Here is a 19296-nt window from a genome sequence, read left to right as displayed (position 1 = left end):
CAAATTGTTGATAGTTTCTTATTGTTTACAGTACTTATATTATCTCCAATGTATCATCCATGTAAAAAACCTGTCTGATTAGGATGAATAATATCCAACAATGCCTTTTTAATTCTATGTGCTATGCATTTTGCTCGAATTTTTGTATCACAACTCTAAAGTAGAAGGGGCCTCCAATTATTTTAAATGGACTGGATCTTTACATTTTCTACTTGGATCATGTTTAAATAATAATGAAATAGACCTTCTTGTTGAGTATCTGATAATCTACCATTTTTTTAAAGGAGTGGTTAAAACATGCTACTAACTGTCCTCTGAGTATATCAAAAAAGGTTTGGTATACCTCCACTGGTATGTCATTCAACCCTGGAGTTTTAGGTTAAAGGTTTTAAATGCATCAATAAGTTCCTCCTCTGTAATTTGCCCTTCACATGAGTCTTTCTGTAGAACTGTTCATTTTTCTTATTAATCAGGAAACTACATGTGGGCATAATCCGCGACACTCTACCAATCCAAAGGTTGCGTGTTTAAGTCACGTTGGGGACAACTATAGTATTTTAGCTAACAATTCCCCTAACTCATATTCTACACATAACCCAATTCACCTAACCTGCTACGTAAATTCACCTAACCTTTGTCATTTTAGTTCTACTAACCTTTTACTTAAATTACCTAACCTTTTTTGTTAGTTCCCCTAAGCGCCAACATAAATTCTCCTCGTAATTCTCCTTTGTTGTTATGGTGCAACAAGCAACCTGGTCTCAGAGAAAGATGTATAATACCATACGTCCTCCAAGATGTATGATAAGTAATGTTCATAGGCTATTGTATGACCAGGTAAGACATATGATACTATGCGTCCTATAATTCATATGATATTGTACGACCCATATTCCATTCATAATGTAACCTAACATAGCGTAGTATATCATACTAAAATTGTCACAGATTTACGAACAGAATAATCCGAATTGCCCTGAGACCGCTTTGCAAATTGGTTGTGATAAATTGTGTTATAATTCAATTAAGCTGATGTTTGTCTTTTAAAGTGGTCTATAACCATCTAACTACATGTTTTCTGAAATGACTTGAGAATTTGCCTATTGAATTAGCCCTGATATGTCAGACATGGAGGAAAGTATTTCCTTTTGAACAGTGGAGGAAGGCCATAGATAGTAAAGTTGCCCATGATCCATGTTTAAACATTTGTTAGCAATTAGCCCGAGCCGCAGACCGGACATTCTACAACATATTCTCTCTCTCTCTCTCTCTCTCTCTCTCTCTCTCTCTCTCTCTCTCTCTCTCTCTCTCTCTCTCTCTCTCTCTCTCTCTCTCTCTCTCTCTCTCTCTCTCGTTTCCCCAAGCTGCACATGGTTACTGTCCAAGGTATAAGTTTCCTCTGGCTCTGAGGGAGAGGAGCAGCAGTCTTTCGCAGACTAACTGTAGCATGTAGCCAGGAATTTGTTCTTCACACACTAATAGACCTAGACTGTTTTATGTATGTGAACTGCAGTTCAAGTGAGAAGTTGCTGGTGAGCGAGAGAGAGTCCATGGGCTACCTGAAGAATTCCTACTGTAGTTGTTTGGAGAAAAGTCTGGCTGGATATACAGCAATCGTAAATTAACAAGTAAGTCCTGTCTCCTGCTCAGTGCTCTGGACACCCTGAACCATTTACAAGAGGGACCTGTTGCCTATGGATGAGTGTATACATTGTAAATTAGACACCATTTTTCTGTCACTTCTGCTGTAGGAGACTGTACTGCAGAGAAGAGGACTGGGACAGTCAGAGGCTTTTGTCCGGACAAGTTCTTCACATCGTCACCAGAGCTGCCTTGAAGAATCACCATGAAAGGTTAAATGACTATTGATGACTCTCTGTTGATGCTGTATTCAAATTCAGACTACTGCTTACTGTGGAGGAATATAATATATTATGTAGTAGACGTGAAAGTGCACCGGTGGCACACAAATGTGCAGACAGCTCGCTTTTAAGACCAGTACCTCACAGCATCCAGAGAAAACGTTGGTTTGTTGATCTTGGATGTGGGACATCCACCCCTTTTGCTTTGAAAGCTCCATATTTCAAAAGCTTGCTGTTTTCAGAAGCCACACATTTGCTTTTGGGCTTCCTTTAAGGATCTTATATGAGCCCTATTGAAAGGATAACATTTAAAGACTAACTTTTGTCAACGTTGCATGATATAAGACTCTTCACAGATTCTGAAGAGGCTTTCGAAATCTGAGGAGTCCTCTTGGAGGAGGAATTGAGTAGCGACGTGTGGCTTTAGCTTTGGAAGGTGTTATAAAGTGTTGTGGTATTTACAGGGGAACACACAGGTAGGAGGTCTCCTCATCTCTTGTTTGGAGCGTGCTCCATTAAAGCCGGGCTACTAAACATGTAGACTAACACATTCCTAATGTGAAACAGGAAAGAGGCACCTCGGTAGGGGAAGCAGCAGGTGTGTGGTTGGCACATAGAGTACAGTACAGTAGAGAGAACTATGACTGGAGACACAGACTGCCTTACAAGAACCTGAATAATACTGTTCAACACAGCTCTCTTCTTTGGAAAGACAAATGCATTCCTTCGATAGGCATTCAATCATAAATCTTTGGCACGTGACAGTCATCAGATGAAATTGAAAGGTTCTAATTATACAAAACTACTGGGATTGCAAGAGAGAAGTGTGTGAGATTACAGAACGAGACCCTTGCTAGTATTGCCAGATTGCCTGGCTATTTCTATCACGAGATGTCCAAAGCGTTTTCCTGGAGAAAACGAGGGCATGTTTAGGGTATCATTTGATTTCAAGTCTGGACTCTCTCACTCCACCATGAAGGGCTGCTTGAGATCCTTTGGAGCAAGGCCATTTGGATCAACACATTCCAGGCATTTCATTGCTTTGAAAGCAACTACACATTCCCTTTGAAGTGCATCTAAAACAGTTGGTTGTCTACAGGGGCTTGGGGAGACACTAGTCTTTATCAGTTGTAGTTGGGGCTCTTTGGTGTTGGAGAAATCTTGTGTCTCTGTTTTCAAATTGGAGATTCAGGTATCCATGTTAAAAGCTTTAAGTCAACACCAATCAGGTGGACATTTCAAACAGTACAGTATAGTTGGTTGTCAGACTTGGTATTTGTTTGTTTGGAGAATGGATTGCCAGTTGCTTCTGTTATAAGACAAGAAAACATAACCTCTTGACCCAAAGCTTATACTATAGTTCAATAGTCAAACATAACTGGATTTTCCCTGCTCCACATTTGAATGTGTGTGAAATCCAAACAGTGGTTTACATATTCATCAGCTTTTCTAGGTTGATCGGGTGTCACGTTCCTGACCTATTTATGTTAGTTTTTGTGTGTTAGTTGGTCAGGACGTGAGGTTGGGTGGGCATTCTATGTTATCTGTTTCTATGTTGGTTTTGGTTTGCCTGGTATGGCTCTTGATTAGAGGCAGGTGGTTTGCGTTTGCCTCTAATTAAGAGTCATATTTAGGTAGGGCATTCTCACTGTTTGTTTGTGGGTGATTGTCTCCTGTGTCCGTATGTCTGTTCGTACCACATGGGACTGTAGCGTTTGTTTGTTTGTTTGTTTGTTTCGTTTCGTTTCGTTTCGATGTCGTCTGTTTTCCTGTACGTAAGTTTATGTTTAGTTATGTAAGTTTATGTTCAGGTTGCGTCAACGTCGTTTTCTTATTTTGTAGTTTGGAAAGTGTTTTGTTTCGTTTCGTGTGCCATCGTAATTTATAATTAAGATGGCTTATTTCCCTGAGCCTGCGTTTTGGTCTGAAGATCCTTCTCTCCTCACCTCTTCCGAGGATGAGGAGAGCGTCACCCGTTACAGAATCACCCACCTACACGCTAAGACCAAGCGGCAAGGGAAAACGAAACGGAGTAAGGGACAGGAGAGAAAGGAGCAATGGACATGGGACGAGGTTTTGGATGGAAAGGGTTGCTACACTTGGGAGGAGATCCTGGCTGGGAGGGATCGCCTCCCATGGGAACAGGTGGAGGCACTGAGGAGAGCAGAGGCTACCTGGGAGAGGAACCGGAGCTATGAGGGAACGCGTCTGGCACGGAAGCCCGAAAAGCCCGTAAGTAATTCCCAAAAATTTCTTGGGGGGGGGCTAGGAGATAGTGGTCCAAGGGCAGGTAGGAGACCTGCGCCCACTTCCCAGGCTTACCGTGGAGAGCGGGAGTACGGGCAGGCGCCGTGTTACGCAGTAGAGCGCACGGTGTCTCCTGTACGAGTGCATAGCCCAGTGCGGGTTATTCCACCTCCCCGCACTGGTAGGGCTAGATTGAGTATTGAGCCAGGTGTCATGAGGCCGGCTCAACGCGTCTGGTCTCCAGTGCGTCTCCTCGGGCCGGCATACATGGCACCTGCCTTACGCATGGTTTCCCCGGTTCGCCTACATAGCCCGGTGCGGGTTATTCCACCTCCCCGCACTGGTCGGGCAACCGGGAGTATTCAACCAGGTAAGGTTGGGCAAGCTCAATGCTCAAGAGTGCCAGTACGCCTCCACGGTCCGGTATTTCCGGCACCACCTCCCCGCCCCAGCCTAGTACCTACAGTGTATACACTACGCACTAGGCTACCAGTGCGTATCCTGAGCCCTGTTCCTCCTCCACGCACTCTCCCTGTAGTGCGTGTATCTAGCCCGGTGCCTCCAGTTCCGGCCCCACGCACTAAGCTACCAGTGCGTCTCCAGAGCCCTGTACACACTGTATATTCTCCCCCTACTAATCCTGATGTGCTTGTCCTCAGCCCGGCGTCACCAGTGCCGGTACCACGCATCAGGGATAGAGTAGGCTTTGAGAATACAGTGTGCCCTGTCCCTGCTCCCCGCACTAGTAGGAAGGTGCTTATCATTAGCACGGTGCCTCCAGTTCCGGCACCACGCACCAGGTCTACAGTGCGCCGTATCCGGCCAGAGCCATCCGTCTCCCCAGCGCCATCTGAGCCATCCGTCTCCCCAGCGCCATCTGAGCCATCCGTCTCCCCAGCGCCGTCTGAGCCATCCGTCTCCCCAGCGCCGTCTGAGCCATCCGTCTCCCCAGCGCCGTCTGAGCCATCCGTCTGCCAGGAGCCTGCAAAGCCGCCCGTCTGCCACGAGCCTGCAAAGCCGCCCGTCTGCCATGAGCCTACAGAGCCGTCAGCCAGACAGGAGCCGCTAGAGCCGTCAGCCAGACAGGAGCCGCTAGAGCCGTCAGCCAGACAGGATCTGCCAGAGCCGCCAACCAGACAGGATCTGCCAGAGCCGCCAACCAGACAGGATCTGCCAGAGCCGCCAACCAGACAGGATCTGCCAGAGCCGCCAACCAGACAGGATCTGCCAGAGCCGCCAACCAGACAGGATCTGCCAGAGCCGCCAACCAGACAGGATCTGCCAGAGCCGCCAACCAGACAGGATCTGCCAGAGCCGCCAACCAGACAGGATCTGCCAGAGCCGTCAGAGAGCCATGAGCAGCCAGAGCCGTCAGAGAGCCATGAGCAGCCAGAGCCGTCAGAGAGCCATGAGCAGCCAGAGCCGTCAGAGAGCCATGAGCAGCCAGAGCCGTCAGAGAGCCATGAGCAGCCAGAGCCGTCAGAGAGCCATGAGCAGCCAGAGCCGTCAGAGAGCCATGAGCAGCCAGAGCCGTCAGAGCGCCATGAGCGTCGAGAGCCGTCAGAGCGCCATGAGCGCCGAGAGCCGTCAGCCTGCCATGAGCGTCGAGAGCCGTCAGCCTGCCATGAGCGTCGAGAGCCGTCAGCCTGCCATGAGCGTCGAGAGCCGTCAGCCTGCCATGAGCGTCGAGAGCCGTCAGCCTGCCATGAGCGTCGAGAGCCGTCAGCCAGCCATGAGCATCGAGATTCGTCAGTCAGCCATGAGCTGCCCTTCAGCCTGAAAAGGCTGGATACCCAGAACTGCCCATCAGTCCAGAGCTGTCTCTCTGTCCGGAGCTGCCTTTCAGTCCGGAGTTGCCCCTCTATCCTAATCTCCCTCTCTATCTTCATCTATCTCTATATTCTTATCTATCCCTCTTTCTTGATTTATCTCTCTGTCCCGGTGTTGTCCCTATTAGATATGTTGTTAAGGGGATTTTGTGGGGGTCAAAAGAGGGTGGACATTCTTGGAGGGAGGAAGTTAGGATGGATTATGGTGGGGTGGGAACCGCGCCCCGAGCCTGAGCCACCACCGTGGTTAGATGCCCACCCAGACCCTCCCCTAGACTTTGTGCTGGTGCGTCCGGAGTTAGCACCTTGTGGGGGGGGTACTGTCACGTTCCTGACCTATTTATGTTAGTTTTTGTGTGTTAGTTGGTCAGGACGTGAGGTTGGGTGGGCATTCTATGTTATCTGTTTCTATGTTGGTTTTGGTTTGCCTGGTATGGCTCTTGATTAGAGGCAGGTGGTTTGCGTTTGCCTCTAATTAAGAGTCATATTTAGGTAGGGCATTCTCACTGTTTGTTTGTGGGTGATTGTCTCCTGTGTCCGTATGTCTGTTCGTACCACATGGGACTGTAGCGTTTGTTTGTTTGTTTGTTTGTTTGTTTGTTTCGTTTCGTTTCGTTTCGATGTCGTCTGTTTTCCTGTACGTAAGTTTATGTTTAGTTATGTAAGTTTATGTTCAGGTTGCGTCAACGTCGTTTTCTTATTTTGTAGTTTGGAAAGTGTTTTGTTTCGTTTCGTGTGCCATCGTAATTTATAATTAAGATGGCTTATTTCCCTGAGCCTGCGTTTTGGTCTGAAGATCCTTCTCTCCTCACCTCTTCCGAGGATGAGGAGAGCGTCACCCGTTACATCGGGAGAGATTAACTGTAACATTTGAAAATCCACTGCGAAGTGTGAATCAAGAAGGAACACAATAGGGTAACCACAAGCGATGAGGAATCATGAGGTTTGTGGATGTGAAGGGAGTTGACTGGTGTCCTGTTCTTGCTCAGTGTGGCCCAAAGTTCACAATAACAACGAGGGTGGGAGGACTTAGACTTCATGTTGCCAATGAGAGACCACTAACATTCTCTTTGTTCACTGTGTGTTTATTGGCGATTATTTGAAACTTGAAACAAATGCAATGGGAATAGAAACACTGGGTTGTTGATGTAGGTGTTAGGTGAGAGTAGTCTCCCAGAGTAGTCTCCTAGAGTTCTCTCCTAGATTAGTCTCCTAAGGGAAGGCTTCATGTCCAGGGCATTACACAGCAATGCCATCATTAGAAATGGGTCCGCTTACTAGGTGGCTGTCCTATTGTGGAAACAGAACAGAACCTTTTTTACTGACTTCAGTTTCTCTCCCTGGGGTGTCATCATTTGGCCACTATTGGCAGTCAACATTGTCCTTGCCCTATCAGCAGTTCTGTATGGACCTTTCTTCCAGCCCATTGATGGCCTTTTCTTATGTAATAGGTTACCGAATTAAATCATTTGACTATTTAGCCTAATGTGTGATAGCTAGATTATTAGCCAACTTGTCAAACTTCCCCTCATACCTACGTAGGTATTCATATGCATGTGGTTACAAATAATCAACTATGTTTAGAGTAGCACCAAAGAGTACTATGTAACACAGTTGCCACCTCTAATGTTCTTGCTGAGATGTGTTAACAGAGCTCAAGGTGTGTTTTCATATGTGGCTGTGTACTGTAAGACATCTGGCTAAGAGACAAATGAACTGTGTTTCTTTCGGGGAGTCAAAGCTCTTCTTTCATGTCCTAGAACTGAAACATTGTCAATGTTTTTCATCTTTAATCCTCTCCATACAGTACACTGTATCAATCTTTTCTCACCACTGACACGTTTGTCAACTGTTCAAATGCAATCGTCTCCGTAGCTTTAGCTGAGTCATGACGGAAGTATTTGGATGAATATTTAACCCTAACAAAGATTATTTTCATTTCTTTCAGGTAATGAAAAGTTTGAACACATTATGACAGTTCAAGGACTATAGTATTAGACCTGAGAGGTATTTTTGGCAAGTGCTATAGTGGACAGAGGGCTACATGGTCACTGCCTTATACACTGTTAAAACAGTGAACATATAATCAAATTCACATTCCAAATGATCTATTATAAAAACTAATGATAGGTAGGGGTTATTCTGTTTTCAGTGCAATAACATTTATGTTTTTACCAGGCACATTCGACTCTTTGGCAATGCAAGAATGACACACCCTCTAATCAAGGAAATCTGCTGGACATACAGTACCTGCTGGATATACCATACAGACATTTCGCCTCCCTGCTGGCATATACGTTATTGGATTACAAAGTTATCTAAATATTTAAATATTTTTGGAGTGGACATTCCATTCATGAAGTGTTTGATGAAATATAAATGTTCCTTTTGTCCATTAGAATTTGCAGAAGTTTTCTTCAGCCGTTTCCTCCAAATGCACCTGTGCTCATATTTGCAATGGAACACTGATTCTACTACAAACACCCACCACATTTAAATATCTTACATTCTAAAGACCACTGACCAATAAAGCCCTCCCCTGAGTGCCTGATTCTATCTTAAAAACATGTCTGCTGATCATGCTGGTGAAGTGCCCCTGATTGATGTGAGGTGCTGATGAAGTTCCTGATTGACGTAAGAGGCATGTTTTATACAGGGAAGGCAGGGCAGACCACTCCTTTCCTCCGTTGGCAGAGGCAGGAGAGCAGTGGAGGGCAGGCCCGGGGTTAGCTTACAGCCACCGGTATGGCTGACTGGATAATGTAAAGTCTAAGAGCTGCAGCAGGCAGCTGGGCCCATTCCAGACCCCTTCCTCTCTCTCTCTTTTCCACTGGTCCGCACATCTCAGCATTTCAGTCAGAGCCTTGGCCTTCAACAGTCTGACTTCAGCTACTCCAACAGGCTGACTTCACATAAATACCCTCACCTCAGAGTTCTGTATTCCTCTCCCTGTGCACAAAAAGCACGGCCCAGCAGAGGTGAAAACACCAGGGCTGCCTGAATGTAATATAAAGGGGTAAAGACGATGAAGGAAAAGACTCAACAGAGACTCAACTGAGTGATGTTCTTTACTTTTGTGGATGTTGTACCTTAGTAAGAGAGTTGTTGACATAACTCAGATGAGATTCTGAAAGATTATCTCACAAGAAATACTGAGGTTTGTAGTCTAAAATTGCAAATGCCATTAATCAATTGAAAGGCCTGTGTCCATCTCTATCGCATCACAATGATACAGTAAAGTAAGCTTGTCACGCTAATGTCTACACCTGTTGTATTCGGCATATTCGGAAAAATATATAGTTGATTTGGTTTGATTAAATCACATATATTTGAAGTTATAGTTCTATTAGGTAAGCATTGCTAGTTGATTTAGTGGTTACAGCGTTGGGCCAGTAAACAAAAGGTTGATGGATGGAATCCCCAAGCTGACAAGGTAAAAATCTGTCCTTCTGCCCCTGAGCAAGGCAGTTAACCCACTGTTCCCCGGGTGCCGAAGACGTGGATGTCGATTTAAGGCAGCCCATGTACCTCTCTGTTTCAGAGGGGTTGGTTTAAATGCAGAAGACACATTTCAGTTGAATGCATTCAGTTGTACAACTGACTAGGTATCCCCCTTTCCCTTTAATTTGTGCCCAGCAATAAGCCATTTAAACCAAAGTTGAATCCAAATTCAGGTCTTGGCTTGAAGCTGCTTCTCTTTAGCATCAGTGTACCATGTCCCCCTGGCCCTTCTACCACATTGAGCTGGAACCAGGGGGGTGACACCACAGCCGGCCCAGCTAGCATCACACACAATCAGCCTTACTATAGTGTTTCCTATTAGGCTGCAATGGGGCCCTTTATCTGACAGCACATTCCACATTCCAGCCCACCATACTTAGAGAAGTGAATGATATATTGGTCAGAGACACAGATTAAACACTAGGAAAACAATCCCGTTTCCAATTTGTGTAATTGTGTTTCTATAAGTTATCAGCCAAGTATGACCTCACATTCATATTGAGAGCTCCAAGTTGAATGTTTTGTGTCTTGGATGGTAAAAGTGGCTGAGGGGGCTTATTGCATTTCACCTCGTACTTTGTGATTTATGACCACTTTAATAAAATGTGTGAGCTGTTCCCTCAAGTTTCATACTATTGACCTTCATCTGTGAACACGCATTTCAAGTCTCTCCATCTATTTTTCAGAAATCTATTGCGGATACGAGAACCAGCTCTTTAAAGGTGAGGACAAACATGCGTGTTGGTTTTCTAAATTATCCTCTGGTTCTTGGACAGAATGGTGTGACAAATCTGTTTGTTACTGTCCTGGCTTTGGCAAATCTATTAGGCCTACTTTTGCATGCTTGCATGGTGGGAGTAGTCAGATTAAGGACAGGGTTAAGGTGCCTAATGGGAAGCTGAGTTTAAGTAAAAAGTCAGTGAATGCTGACATGAGATGAACTTCTGTGTGCTATCAGATGTTTCCATAACAGTGACACATTTTTATTTGCTGCCTTTCAGAGGAGGATCTTACTGGGGAGGAGGAAGAGATGACTTCCTTTAGAGGTGAGAAACATGGTTCCAAATCTACAACCCACAGGCTTTCTTTCTTGCTGTCCACTTTTGTTTATTTTGCTTGTTATGTGGATAGACAAGCAGGTTCTATGAAGTGTCCTTTGTTTTGATATTGTTTCGATATGTCGGTCATGAATCTCTCAGACGAAGAACCCAACAATACAATAACCCTTCGAAAAATAGCATCAGAATATCCATCAAGGGCGTATTGTGTACACATTTGGGCTATGTGTGTACAGTGTTTGTGTGTGTGAGGGCCTGCGTGTGTCTGCATACATCTGCCATCATTGTTTTGTTTGTGTGCGTGCATCGTACATCTGTTTCAGATATCCCTCCTTAATCCTTCTCTTTCCCCCGTCTGACCACCATGCTCACTCCACACAGCCTCTGCTGACCAAAGCCAGCCACTAGTCTGGTAGTTAGTCATGCACAGTCCTCACAGTGTCAGGGTTAAGACGGGTATTTCCCCTCCTCTCTGTTCTCTAACCACCTGATGTTATGGTAGAGAGACTAAAGCCCCATGCTTCTGATTGCAGGAAGAACCAGAGGTGGCTGTGTGAAATGCCAGCAGACACGTTCTCTGCAGCTGGCCGTTAAAGTGCTGTACAGTTTCTTTGCCTTCCTCATCATAGCAGTGGCAGTGCTGGCATCACTTGGTGAGTAACTATGATATTATACCAAATCTGGCGACAGGCAGCAGGTAGCCTAGCAGTTAGTGTTGAGCCAGTAACTGAAAAGTCACTAGTTCGAATCCCCGAGCCGATGAGGTGGAAAATCTGTCAATGTGCTCTTGAGCAAGGAACTTAATCATAAGTTCTCCAGCGTTGCTGTTGATAAAGGCTGACCCTGGCTATGACCCCACTCTCTGTTGATGTCTCAGGGGATTTTGAGCTGTTAGGCACACTTTTACACCACCACTTTGGTTGGGTTTGATGATATATAATAACTAAGCTAATAAAGCCGTATTAAATCCAAATTATTGTATGAGTAGATTGAAGTCTGGGACTTGGTGTTTCTGCAGGTATCATGTGTGCACAGACCTCAAGCTTCACATCAGCAGGCATTCCTCCCCAGTCAGGACCTGTTCTCTTTTGTAATGCTTGACTTAACAATGTGCTCCACACTGTACAATAACAGATGAGAGGAGATCTGGTTCAAGCCTACAGGGTTTCTGTTGTAAAAAATAAGTGCCCTTTAATTTCCAACAAGGATCAAGTGAACATACGACTTCAAACCGATTTGCCAGGTCTTACCTGACTGACAACTTTTTCAGTGCTTACAGATGTTACTTGCATTTAGGCAAAAATATTATTGCGATTCAAAAAGATAAATCTCATTTTCACAGCAGCTCAGAGCTCCCTGAGGGCCATTGAGTAATTCCAAGAGTGCTGATACAGAGGGTTGGGATTCCAACACTGCAGTGGCACTGCATTTTATTGGCGGGGTCTGCTTGAGTTTGTCAACGCAGAGCACATCAATAATGAGGCGAAACAAGAACAAAGCACTGTCAACTGTATATCGTGAAATGTCTGAAATTATGTTTGGCTAAAACTCCCCAAACATTGAGCGAGAACTTAAACATGAAGTCATAAATATAGAAAAGTCCATATCATGCAGCACATCTGTTTTACATTGTTCAGAGTCCCCAATAATTAGTGTTGTATAACAGGCATTCCGGTGGGGGAAAAACATCCCATTAGAACCGGACCAACCTCTGTGTAGCTAGCGGACATGATTAGAACAATATCAGAAGTTCAAGTCCACCAGTACACCATGATAATGTAAATTAATGTTTGAGGGGCTGTGTAGAATCAACATCCCTGAGACCAAATGCAGCATAACTGGTGGTATGTAAATGACATCGTTAGTGAGTGCAAACATACTATGGTGAACCAGTTATTCATCCCCAGAGTCAAGGATTAGGAAATGACATGCAAGTATAAGTCCTTAAAAGTGTGCTTTAAGTACTGTTGTTCTTCCTCTGGGGAAAATAATCAACTGGGAAGTAACCAGCTGTACAAACCAATACCATTATTTGTGCAGTACTTTGTACTAGAAAGAAACTGTCTTGTTGTTATCGTACAAGAAGGTTCAAGGCGGCATCTTAATTCCATTCACTGATGTGTATTGTCAAAGAAGTGTTGTCGTCACTCTATAACTTCATTTGCGTCCTAGTTTCTCAACACATGTATTATGTCTTCAAAAAGAAAGGAAGACCAAGGCACTCTTCATATAATTAATTTAAATGCCTTTATTAGTATGGCATGTTCAATAGAAACAAAGTTTTTAAAATCTGATGCGTTTCGGCTGCATGGCCTTCGTCAGGGAGTACAACAAAATAATACAATGTTCTTTTGAACAGCTTTTCCAATTAGCCCTAATTAGAAGAGGGAGTGGTTACAAAATTGATTGGACACACCTAGTAAGCAATGATACACATTGATACACAAACAATGATACACATTAAAAAGTTAAATACTGTATCTATGTTATCATAAAAATACAACTCCAAGCTAGAAGTATCAGGACACTTAGAAAGGTAGTTCTAACCTTAAATATGACTGGGAGAAGTGTCAAGAATAAGACAGCAATATATTCCATAGTACACTAGAACACAGCAAAACATGAACAACAACAGTCTAAACATAGCTGAGGGCAATTGAGCAAAGTGTCCACTAGATGACAGAAACTGGACCTATCACGACACTACAGGAAGGGTGAGAATTCCATATCTTCATTTAAACCAGGGTACTTAGTGGCCTGTAGTTTGTAAATCCCCAAACTTTTCCTTTGGTTTAACTGTTTAAGACGGTCCCCTTTTCTAATTGAGGCCGGAACATGATCAATACCCATAGCTTGTAGGGAGGCAGGGTTGCCATGGTGTAAGGACTTGTAGTGCCTTGCCATGGGGTAGTCTTCATTGCCTACCCGTATGGCGTACTTGTGTTCCGCTAAGCCACAGGTGTCAAACTCATTCCACGGGGGGCCGAGTGTCTGCGGGTTTTCGCTCCTCCCTTATACTTGATTGATGAATTAACATCACTAATTAGTTAGGAACTCCCCACACCTGGTTGTCTAGGGCTTTATTGAAAGGAAAAACCAAAAACCTGCAGACACTAGGCCCTCCGTGGAATGAGTTTGACACCCCTGCGCTAAGCGGTCTTGAAGGGGTCTCTTTGTCCGTCCAATGTAGAACACCTTGCACTGTGGACATTCCAATCTATAGATGACATGAGTGGTTTTGCAGTTAATGAAATGCTTGACTTAATACTCCATTTTGGAAGCTGTGTCAACAAAATACTTCTTCTGTGCAATATTTCTGCAATTGTCACGTTCCTGACCTGTTTTCTCTTGTTTTATATGTCTTTATTGGTCAGGGCGTGAGTGTTGGGTGGGCAGTCTATGTTTTCTATTTCTATGTGGGGTTTTGTGTTCGGCCTGGTATGATTCTCAATTAGAGACAGGTGTGTATCGTTTGTCTCTGATTGAGAGTCATACTAAGGCAGCCAGGGTTTCACTGGTGTATTGTGGGTGTTTGTTTCCTGTGGTAGCGTTTGGGCCACACAGGACTGTTGCAGGTTAGTCACGTTTGTTGTTTTGTTAATTTGTAGTGTTTGTTGGTTTGCCATTAAAATCATGAATACCTCCTACTCCGCATCTTGGTCCGATCCATGCTCCTCCTCGTCTGAGGAGGAGAACGACATTGACAACCTTTACAGCAATGGTTGCAATTGTTACATTTAAAAGAGCCCTTGGGTTTGTGGTCAAGCCACGTTTTTTGAGAGTCACCCGGAAGATAACTGTGGACTAATTTGTCATTTAGGGTAGGACATCTCTTAAAGCTTATGACCAGTGGCTCAGGAAAGACTTGGCGTAGTAACGTATCACTTTGGATGTTTCCCCAATCATTTTTAATGATTATTTTAATGTTCTCTGCTTCAGTGCTGTATTTTGTAACAAAATACACTCTCTCTGATGTATCACAAGGCACTCCCCTTCGCAGCAAGTTCTCTCTGTCAAGTAATCCAGCACTTATACCTGCATCTTTCAGGACCTGAACGCTGTAGCCCCGGTTCAAGAAGCGATTCTCCAATTCAGCAGATTTGACACTGTAGTCTGTTTCCTGATCGCAAATTCTGCGGACTCTTTGGAATTGGCAATATGGAATATTCTCTTTTAGCCTTTTGGGGTGAAAGCTGTCTGCCCTCAGAATGGTATTCCCATCTGTAGGCTTCTTAAAGATCGATGTGTGCAAACAACCTTTGTCATTTTTACTAATGTCAAGGTCCAAAAAATGAATGTTATCCTCCTCCATAGTTAGTTTGATGTTAGGGTTAATGCTGTTAAGGTATTGGTGGAAGGAAATAAGTGAATTTTCTTAGCCGGACCAAAACAGACAAACATCATCAATATAGCGTCCCCACCATATGATCCGGTCAAAGAAATGGTTATTAGAAGGATCCAAAAGGAAGTCATTTTCCCATTTACCCAAGTACAAACCAGCAGAGGAAGGGCTGTAGCAAGCTCCAATGGCACATCCTTTGACCTGTTTAAAAATACGGTCCTGAAAGATAAAGATGAATATGTGATTTTGTACTCCCTGATGAAGGCCATGCAGCCGAAACGCGTCGGATTTCTAAAACTTTGTTTCTATTGAACATGCCGTACTAATAAAGGCATTTTAATTAATTGTATGAAGAGTGCCTTGGTCCTCCTTTCTTTTTGATGACCAATTTACCCCTTTTACCAAAGAGCACCTTCTGTCTACCAAAATGTACTATTGTGTCCCTTAGTAGCGCTTCCCTTCCTCCTCTTTCTACATGTATTATGTCTGTTTCAATGTCTATAGAGGAACCTCCATTCCCGTTATTCTGAAAGTCTAATTTACATAATTATCTTTGTCTCATCAGTGTTTAGGAAGGTCGACAACTTATCAGAAAAGGAATCCTTTTATCATAAGAAGATTACCAAGGTCCAGGAAAGTATACAAGGTGAGAGAGTATGATTAATCACGTGACAAAATGTGCTGGGCAAGCAGAGCCTCCCAATGTGGCTGCTGACAGAGAAGACTAGTAGAGCATACTGAACATTTCTGCAGATTTCAAAAATGTATTTTGTCGAAAGAGGACCCCTCTGTTTAAAATAGGTCACCCATTGAGTGTAACTGTATGGGTGACAGAGTATGAAGCACTGGGCCAGTGAGGATCCGCTCTTCAAGCTTCATGGCCTGCCTCTTCTGGGGTGTCAACTCCCTGAAGAGACATAATTTGCAGAGTCTACGACAACTGCCTCCATTGACCCATTTATGGAAGCACTGCATCCGTCAGTCGACTATAATTTACAAATGGGAACTCTGATCATGATTAAATGATACAAAAACAGATCACCTTAATATTGTTTTCTATTCTTTCCCAGATCTTAGCACTGCCAGCAACTGCTCGGACTGCTTCAATGTGGCCCACTTCAGCGAGGAGATCAGTAGGCTGAAGGGGGAGTTTGAGGACCTCCAGAAGATGATCCTGGGTCAGGAGCAGGTCCTGGACCAGGCCTTCCAGACCCAGCAGACCCTGAAGTCAGCCAGCAGCAGGATGACCCGAGACATGCAGAACTACTCCCTGTCCATCAGGCTCATCAACCAGACCCTGGAGCGTTACGTACACCAGGTGGACGGATGGAAGGCAGTCATCACCGAGACGGACGAGAGCATGAAGACTCTGTCTCAGGATCAGTATGACCTCAAGGCCACGGTGAATCAGGTCAACACCACGGTGGCCCTCAGCTCCTTGTGGATGGACGCCCTGCAGAGGAAGACCGATGAGGAGACGCTGGTCCTGCAGAAGATGACCGCTGACTGGCAGAACTACAGCCGGGTGTTGAGCGGTCTGAAGTCTAACTCTAGCACCACCACTCAGATGGTGAGGAGCGTCCAGAGCGGCATCTCGGCCACGCACCAGAGGATCAGCATGAGCTCGGAGATAGTGCACGACCTTACCCTGCAGGTGATGAACCTGCAGATGCAGCTGGACAACGTCACCTCCTTCATGGACGAGCACGAGGAGAACATGCACGACCTCCACTACCACTCCAAGTACTACGAGAACCGGACGGGCGAGAGGTTCATCACCATGGACGCCCGCATGAACTCCATCGAGATGGAGATTGACACCATCTCGTCCAGCATCAACGCCACAGTGAGCCACGTGCAGAGCATGTACAAGTACATCAACATCGAGAGCACTTCGTGCCAGACGCGGCTTGGGGGCCACACGGAGGACCTGCACAACCTGAACACAACGGTGCTACTGCTGATGCACCTGGCTGACACCCTGAGGCAGCAGTACATGCTGCTGAGCGTCCGTCTGGACGTGGACGTCAGGAACCTGTCCATGGTCATGGAGGAGATGAAGCTAGTGGACACGCACCACACCCATGTCATCCAGAACTTCACCATTCTGAAAGGTACAGCAGAGATGTTGATGATCTTCATTTAGCTGTGTTGCTGTTGGCTGGTTTCATTAGTGCTCACTTGACTCTTCTCTTCCCCAAATGCACTTCTACTGCTTATACTTGCTAATATTGCTGCAATCACCTGTGCTCACTCACACTACTCTTCTCCTCACAGGTGCACCTGGCCCACCAGGTCCAAAGGGCAACAGAGGGGAAGGAGGGGCCAAAGGTCCAGTTGGCCTGACAGGAAACAAAGGAGACAAAGGCCTAGCGGGGAACCGTGGCCCTCTGGGAGAGAAGGGCTTCATCGGGCCGGAGGGAGCTCAGGGGGAGCCAGGACCAATAGGAGCCAGAGGCGGAGTGGGGATCAAAGGGGCGAATGGTTCTGTGGGCCAGCTTGGCCCCCGTGGAGAAAGAGGAGAGAAGGGAGATAAAGGTACTGTTGGTAAGGATGGACTGCCAGGCCCCAAAGGGCCAATGGGAATACAGGGCCAAGCAGGGCTCCCAGGGGTGCACGGGCTACCCGGTCCAAGAGGAAAGCCTGGGCCTGTTGGTCCACATGGAACCCCTGGCCCACCAGGCCTACCAGCTTACCCAGCCACAGTGTCTTGAGGGGCCCATAAGGTCTGGTCACTACAAGGGCAGGATTAGATGTACTGTAGTGATGTACTGGCAGCCTGACAAAGGGGTGGAGTGTAATTGAAGAGGATGGAATGGATGGATGGAGCATGGGAAAGCTCATTCTCAAGCGTTCCGCTTCATGTTAGTCCATTGTTTTCATTGGACACTCAATGGACAACCCATGCTCTTGAGCATATACTGTACAGTACACATAGCCCTAAATACATGTTCAGGTATGAAGGGGTATAGAGGAGACTGCAAAATTGAATATAACATAAAGACTGCAAAAGTACGAGTTTAAAAAAATGCATTGTAAGTTTTCAGTATCATATACAGCTGAATGTATGTTTGAAGGAACCACAAAACCCTTATGGGGGCTTCATAAAGATCTAGGTTTACATTGCCATGCAGTTTCATGAAGGTACACTTAAATAACGATTATTTTGTACACACATTTTTGAAACATTGACATGTGAAATTCTGTTTGATGGCACTTTACTGGTTTTATAAAGTATAGAAACTACAGTCTGTTTTTCTGTGTTTGCTTTTGCATCTTTTATGTTTCGGAGCAGGTTCTCTGAATACTGACTGAAGTTGAGATGATTAAACAGGTCATAGTCATAATGGGATGAATGAAATTGCTGAAGAACCAAAGGATCTGTTTGGGTACGCAGCTTTGGATGTATTGTGTTTTAGTCAGCAATTGAGCATTTCCTGAAATACTTCAAATATATGGTTTTGGAATAAATATCTGTTTACAAGACATATTTGTGGTTTTATGCCAATGTTTTGCTATGTTAAATTCAGAGTGTTTTCAGATTTTAAAGTGTAGATAATATACATCATGTTTGTTGTGTGTTCTTGTTTCCATTGTGACTACTCATATGAATCCCTGCACATAATCAGAGTCGTGTGATGATATGTGTATTTTAACAGCAAATAGAACATGTAAAAAAAAAAGGTGAAATGATAAGAGACGGACGCTACGCACTGGGCACACACGAGTTGAATCAACGTTGTATAGCTGTTGAATTGACGTCTGTGCCCAGTGGGTATTTTTGTAAACCTGTGTCATTCTTATAAACATTTGACTGGCTTGAATAGATGTATAATAAATGCTACCATTCTACTTCACCAAAGTGTAGCGACATCACGCATGCACAAGTTCTGCTATTCTTCACATATTTGAACCTATTTTGAACTCCCATTTGTGTCTGGTAGAATGCTCGGATGTAGCTGCCGGGAGAGTCAGAGTTCTACTCAGTCTAAAACCCTGAACGGTAAAAGGAGTGGTTTTGCTGATTAATTAAGAACATGCAGTTTTCTTCTTAGGATTTCGTACCTCAAACAGTCTTTAATTTCCTGTGTTACTCAATGTTTTTTTAATACAACTCATGCCGTAGATGTTTCAGCTATATTCCACATAGAATATTAGCTGTAGATATTATGGCTTCAAATTACGTGCTGATATCTCGTGAGATCTGAGGGACACGAACTCTAACAAAAACTTCCCCTAAAATCCACTCAAATCCCATATTTTTGGGGTCATATGGATTTGCAATGTGTGAAGGGATTCGACCACTTTATATTTTCAGCTAAGCAATATTACAGAGGAAAACAGATGGTAAAATTAAATGGCTTTAAGACTGAAGATACACTATCAAATTATTCTTCAAAAGAAGGAAAAGACTGCAGTGATGAAATTTGAGAAGGTGTGTCTGATTTCAGTGGCTG

General features: G+C 44.6%; 1 protein-coding gene across 1 annotated transcript; it reads left to right on the top strand.

The window, feature by feature from the left end:
* The first annotated feature begins 1409 nt into the window (after positions 1 to 1409).
* On the top strand, positions 1410 to 18522 carry LOC129825112 (scavenger receptor class A member 3-like). The gene is made up of 8 exons (XM_055884896.1): positions 1410 to 1628; positions 1752 to 1853; positions 10126 to 10161; positions 10441 to 10485; positions 11031 to 11150; positions 15405 to 15485; positions 15910 to 16953; positions 17117 to 18522. Exons 2-8 carry the CDS (start codon positions 1847 to 1849, stop codon positions 17551 to 17553), a joined length of 1770 nt encoding a protein of 589 aa, XP_055740871.1. The 5' UTR covers positions 1410 to 1628; positions 1752 to 1846; the 3' UTR covers positions 17554 to 18522.
* Positions 18523 to 19296: the final 774 nt, after the last annotated feature.

This window comes from Salvelinus fontinalis, chromosome 27, assembly GCF_029448725.1.
Source record: "Salvelinus fontinalis isolate EN_2023a chromosome 27, ASM2944872v1, whole genome shotgun sequence".
Classification (NCBI taxonomy): domain Eukaryota; kingdom Metazoa; phylum Chordata; class Actinopteri; order Salmoniformes; family Salmonidae; genus Salvelinus; species Salvelinus fontinalis.
Note: the sequence above shows the minus strand (reverse complement) of the source record. Positions and strands in the feature narration are given on the sequence as shown.

Bases quoted from the DNA above. Each gene is read 5' to 3' on its own strand.
- LOC129825112 (XM_055884896.1), top strand. The intron at 11,151-15,404 runs GTGAGTAACTAT...TTGTCTCATCAG, and splicing joins GGCAGTGCTGGCATCACTTG to TGTTTAGGAAGGTCGACAAC. The intron at 16,954-17,116 runs GTACAGCAGAGA...TTCTCCTCACAG, and splicing joins GAACTTCACCATTCTGAAAG to GTGCACCTGGCCCACCAGGT.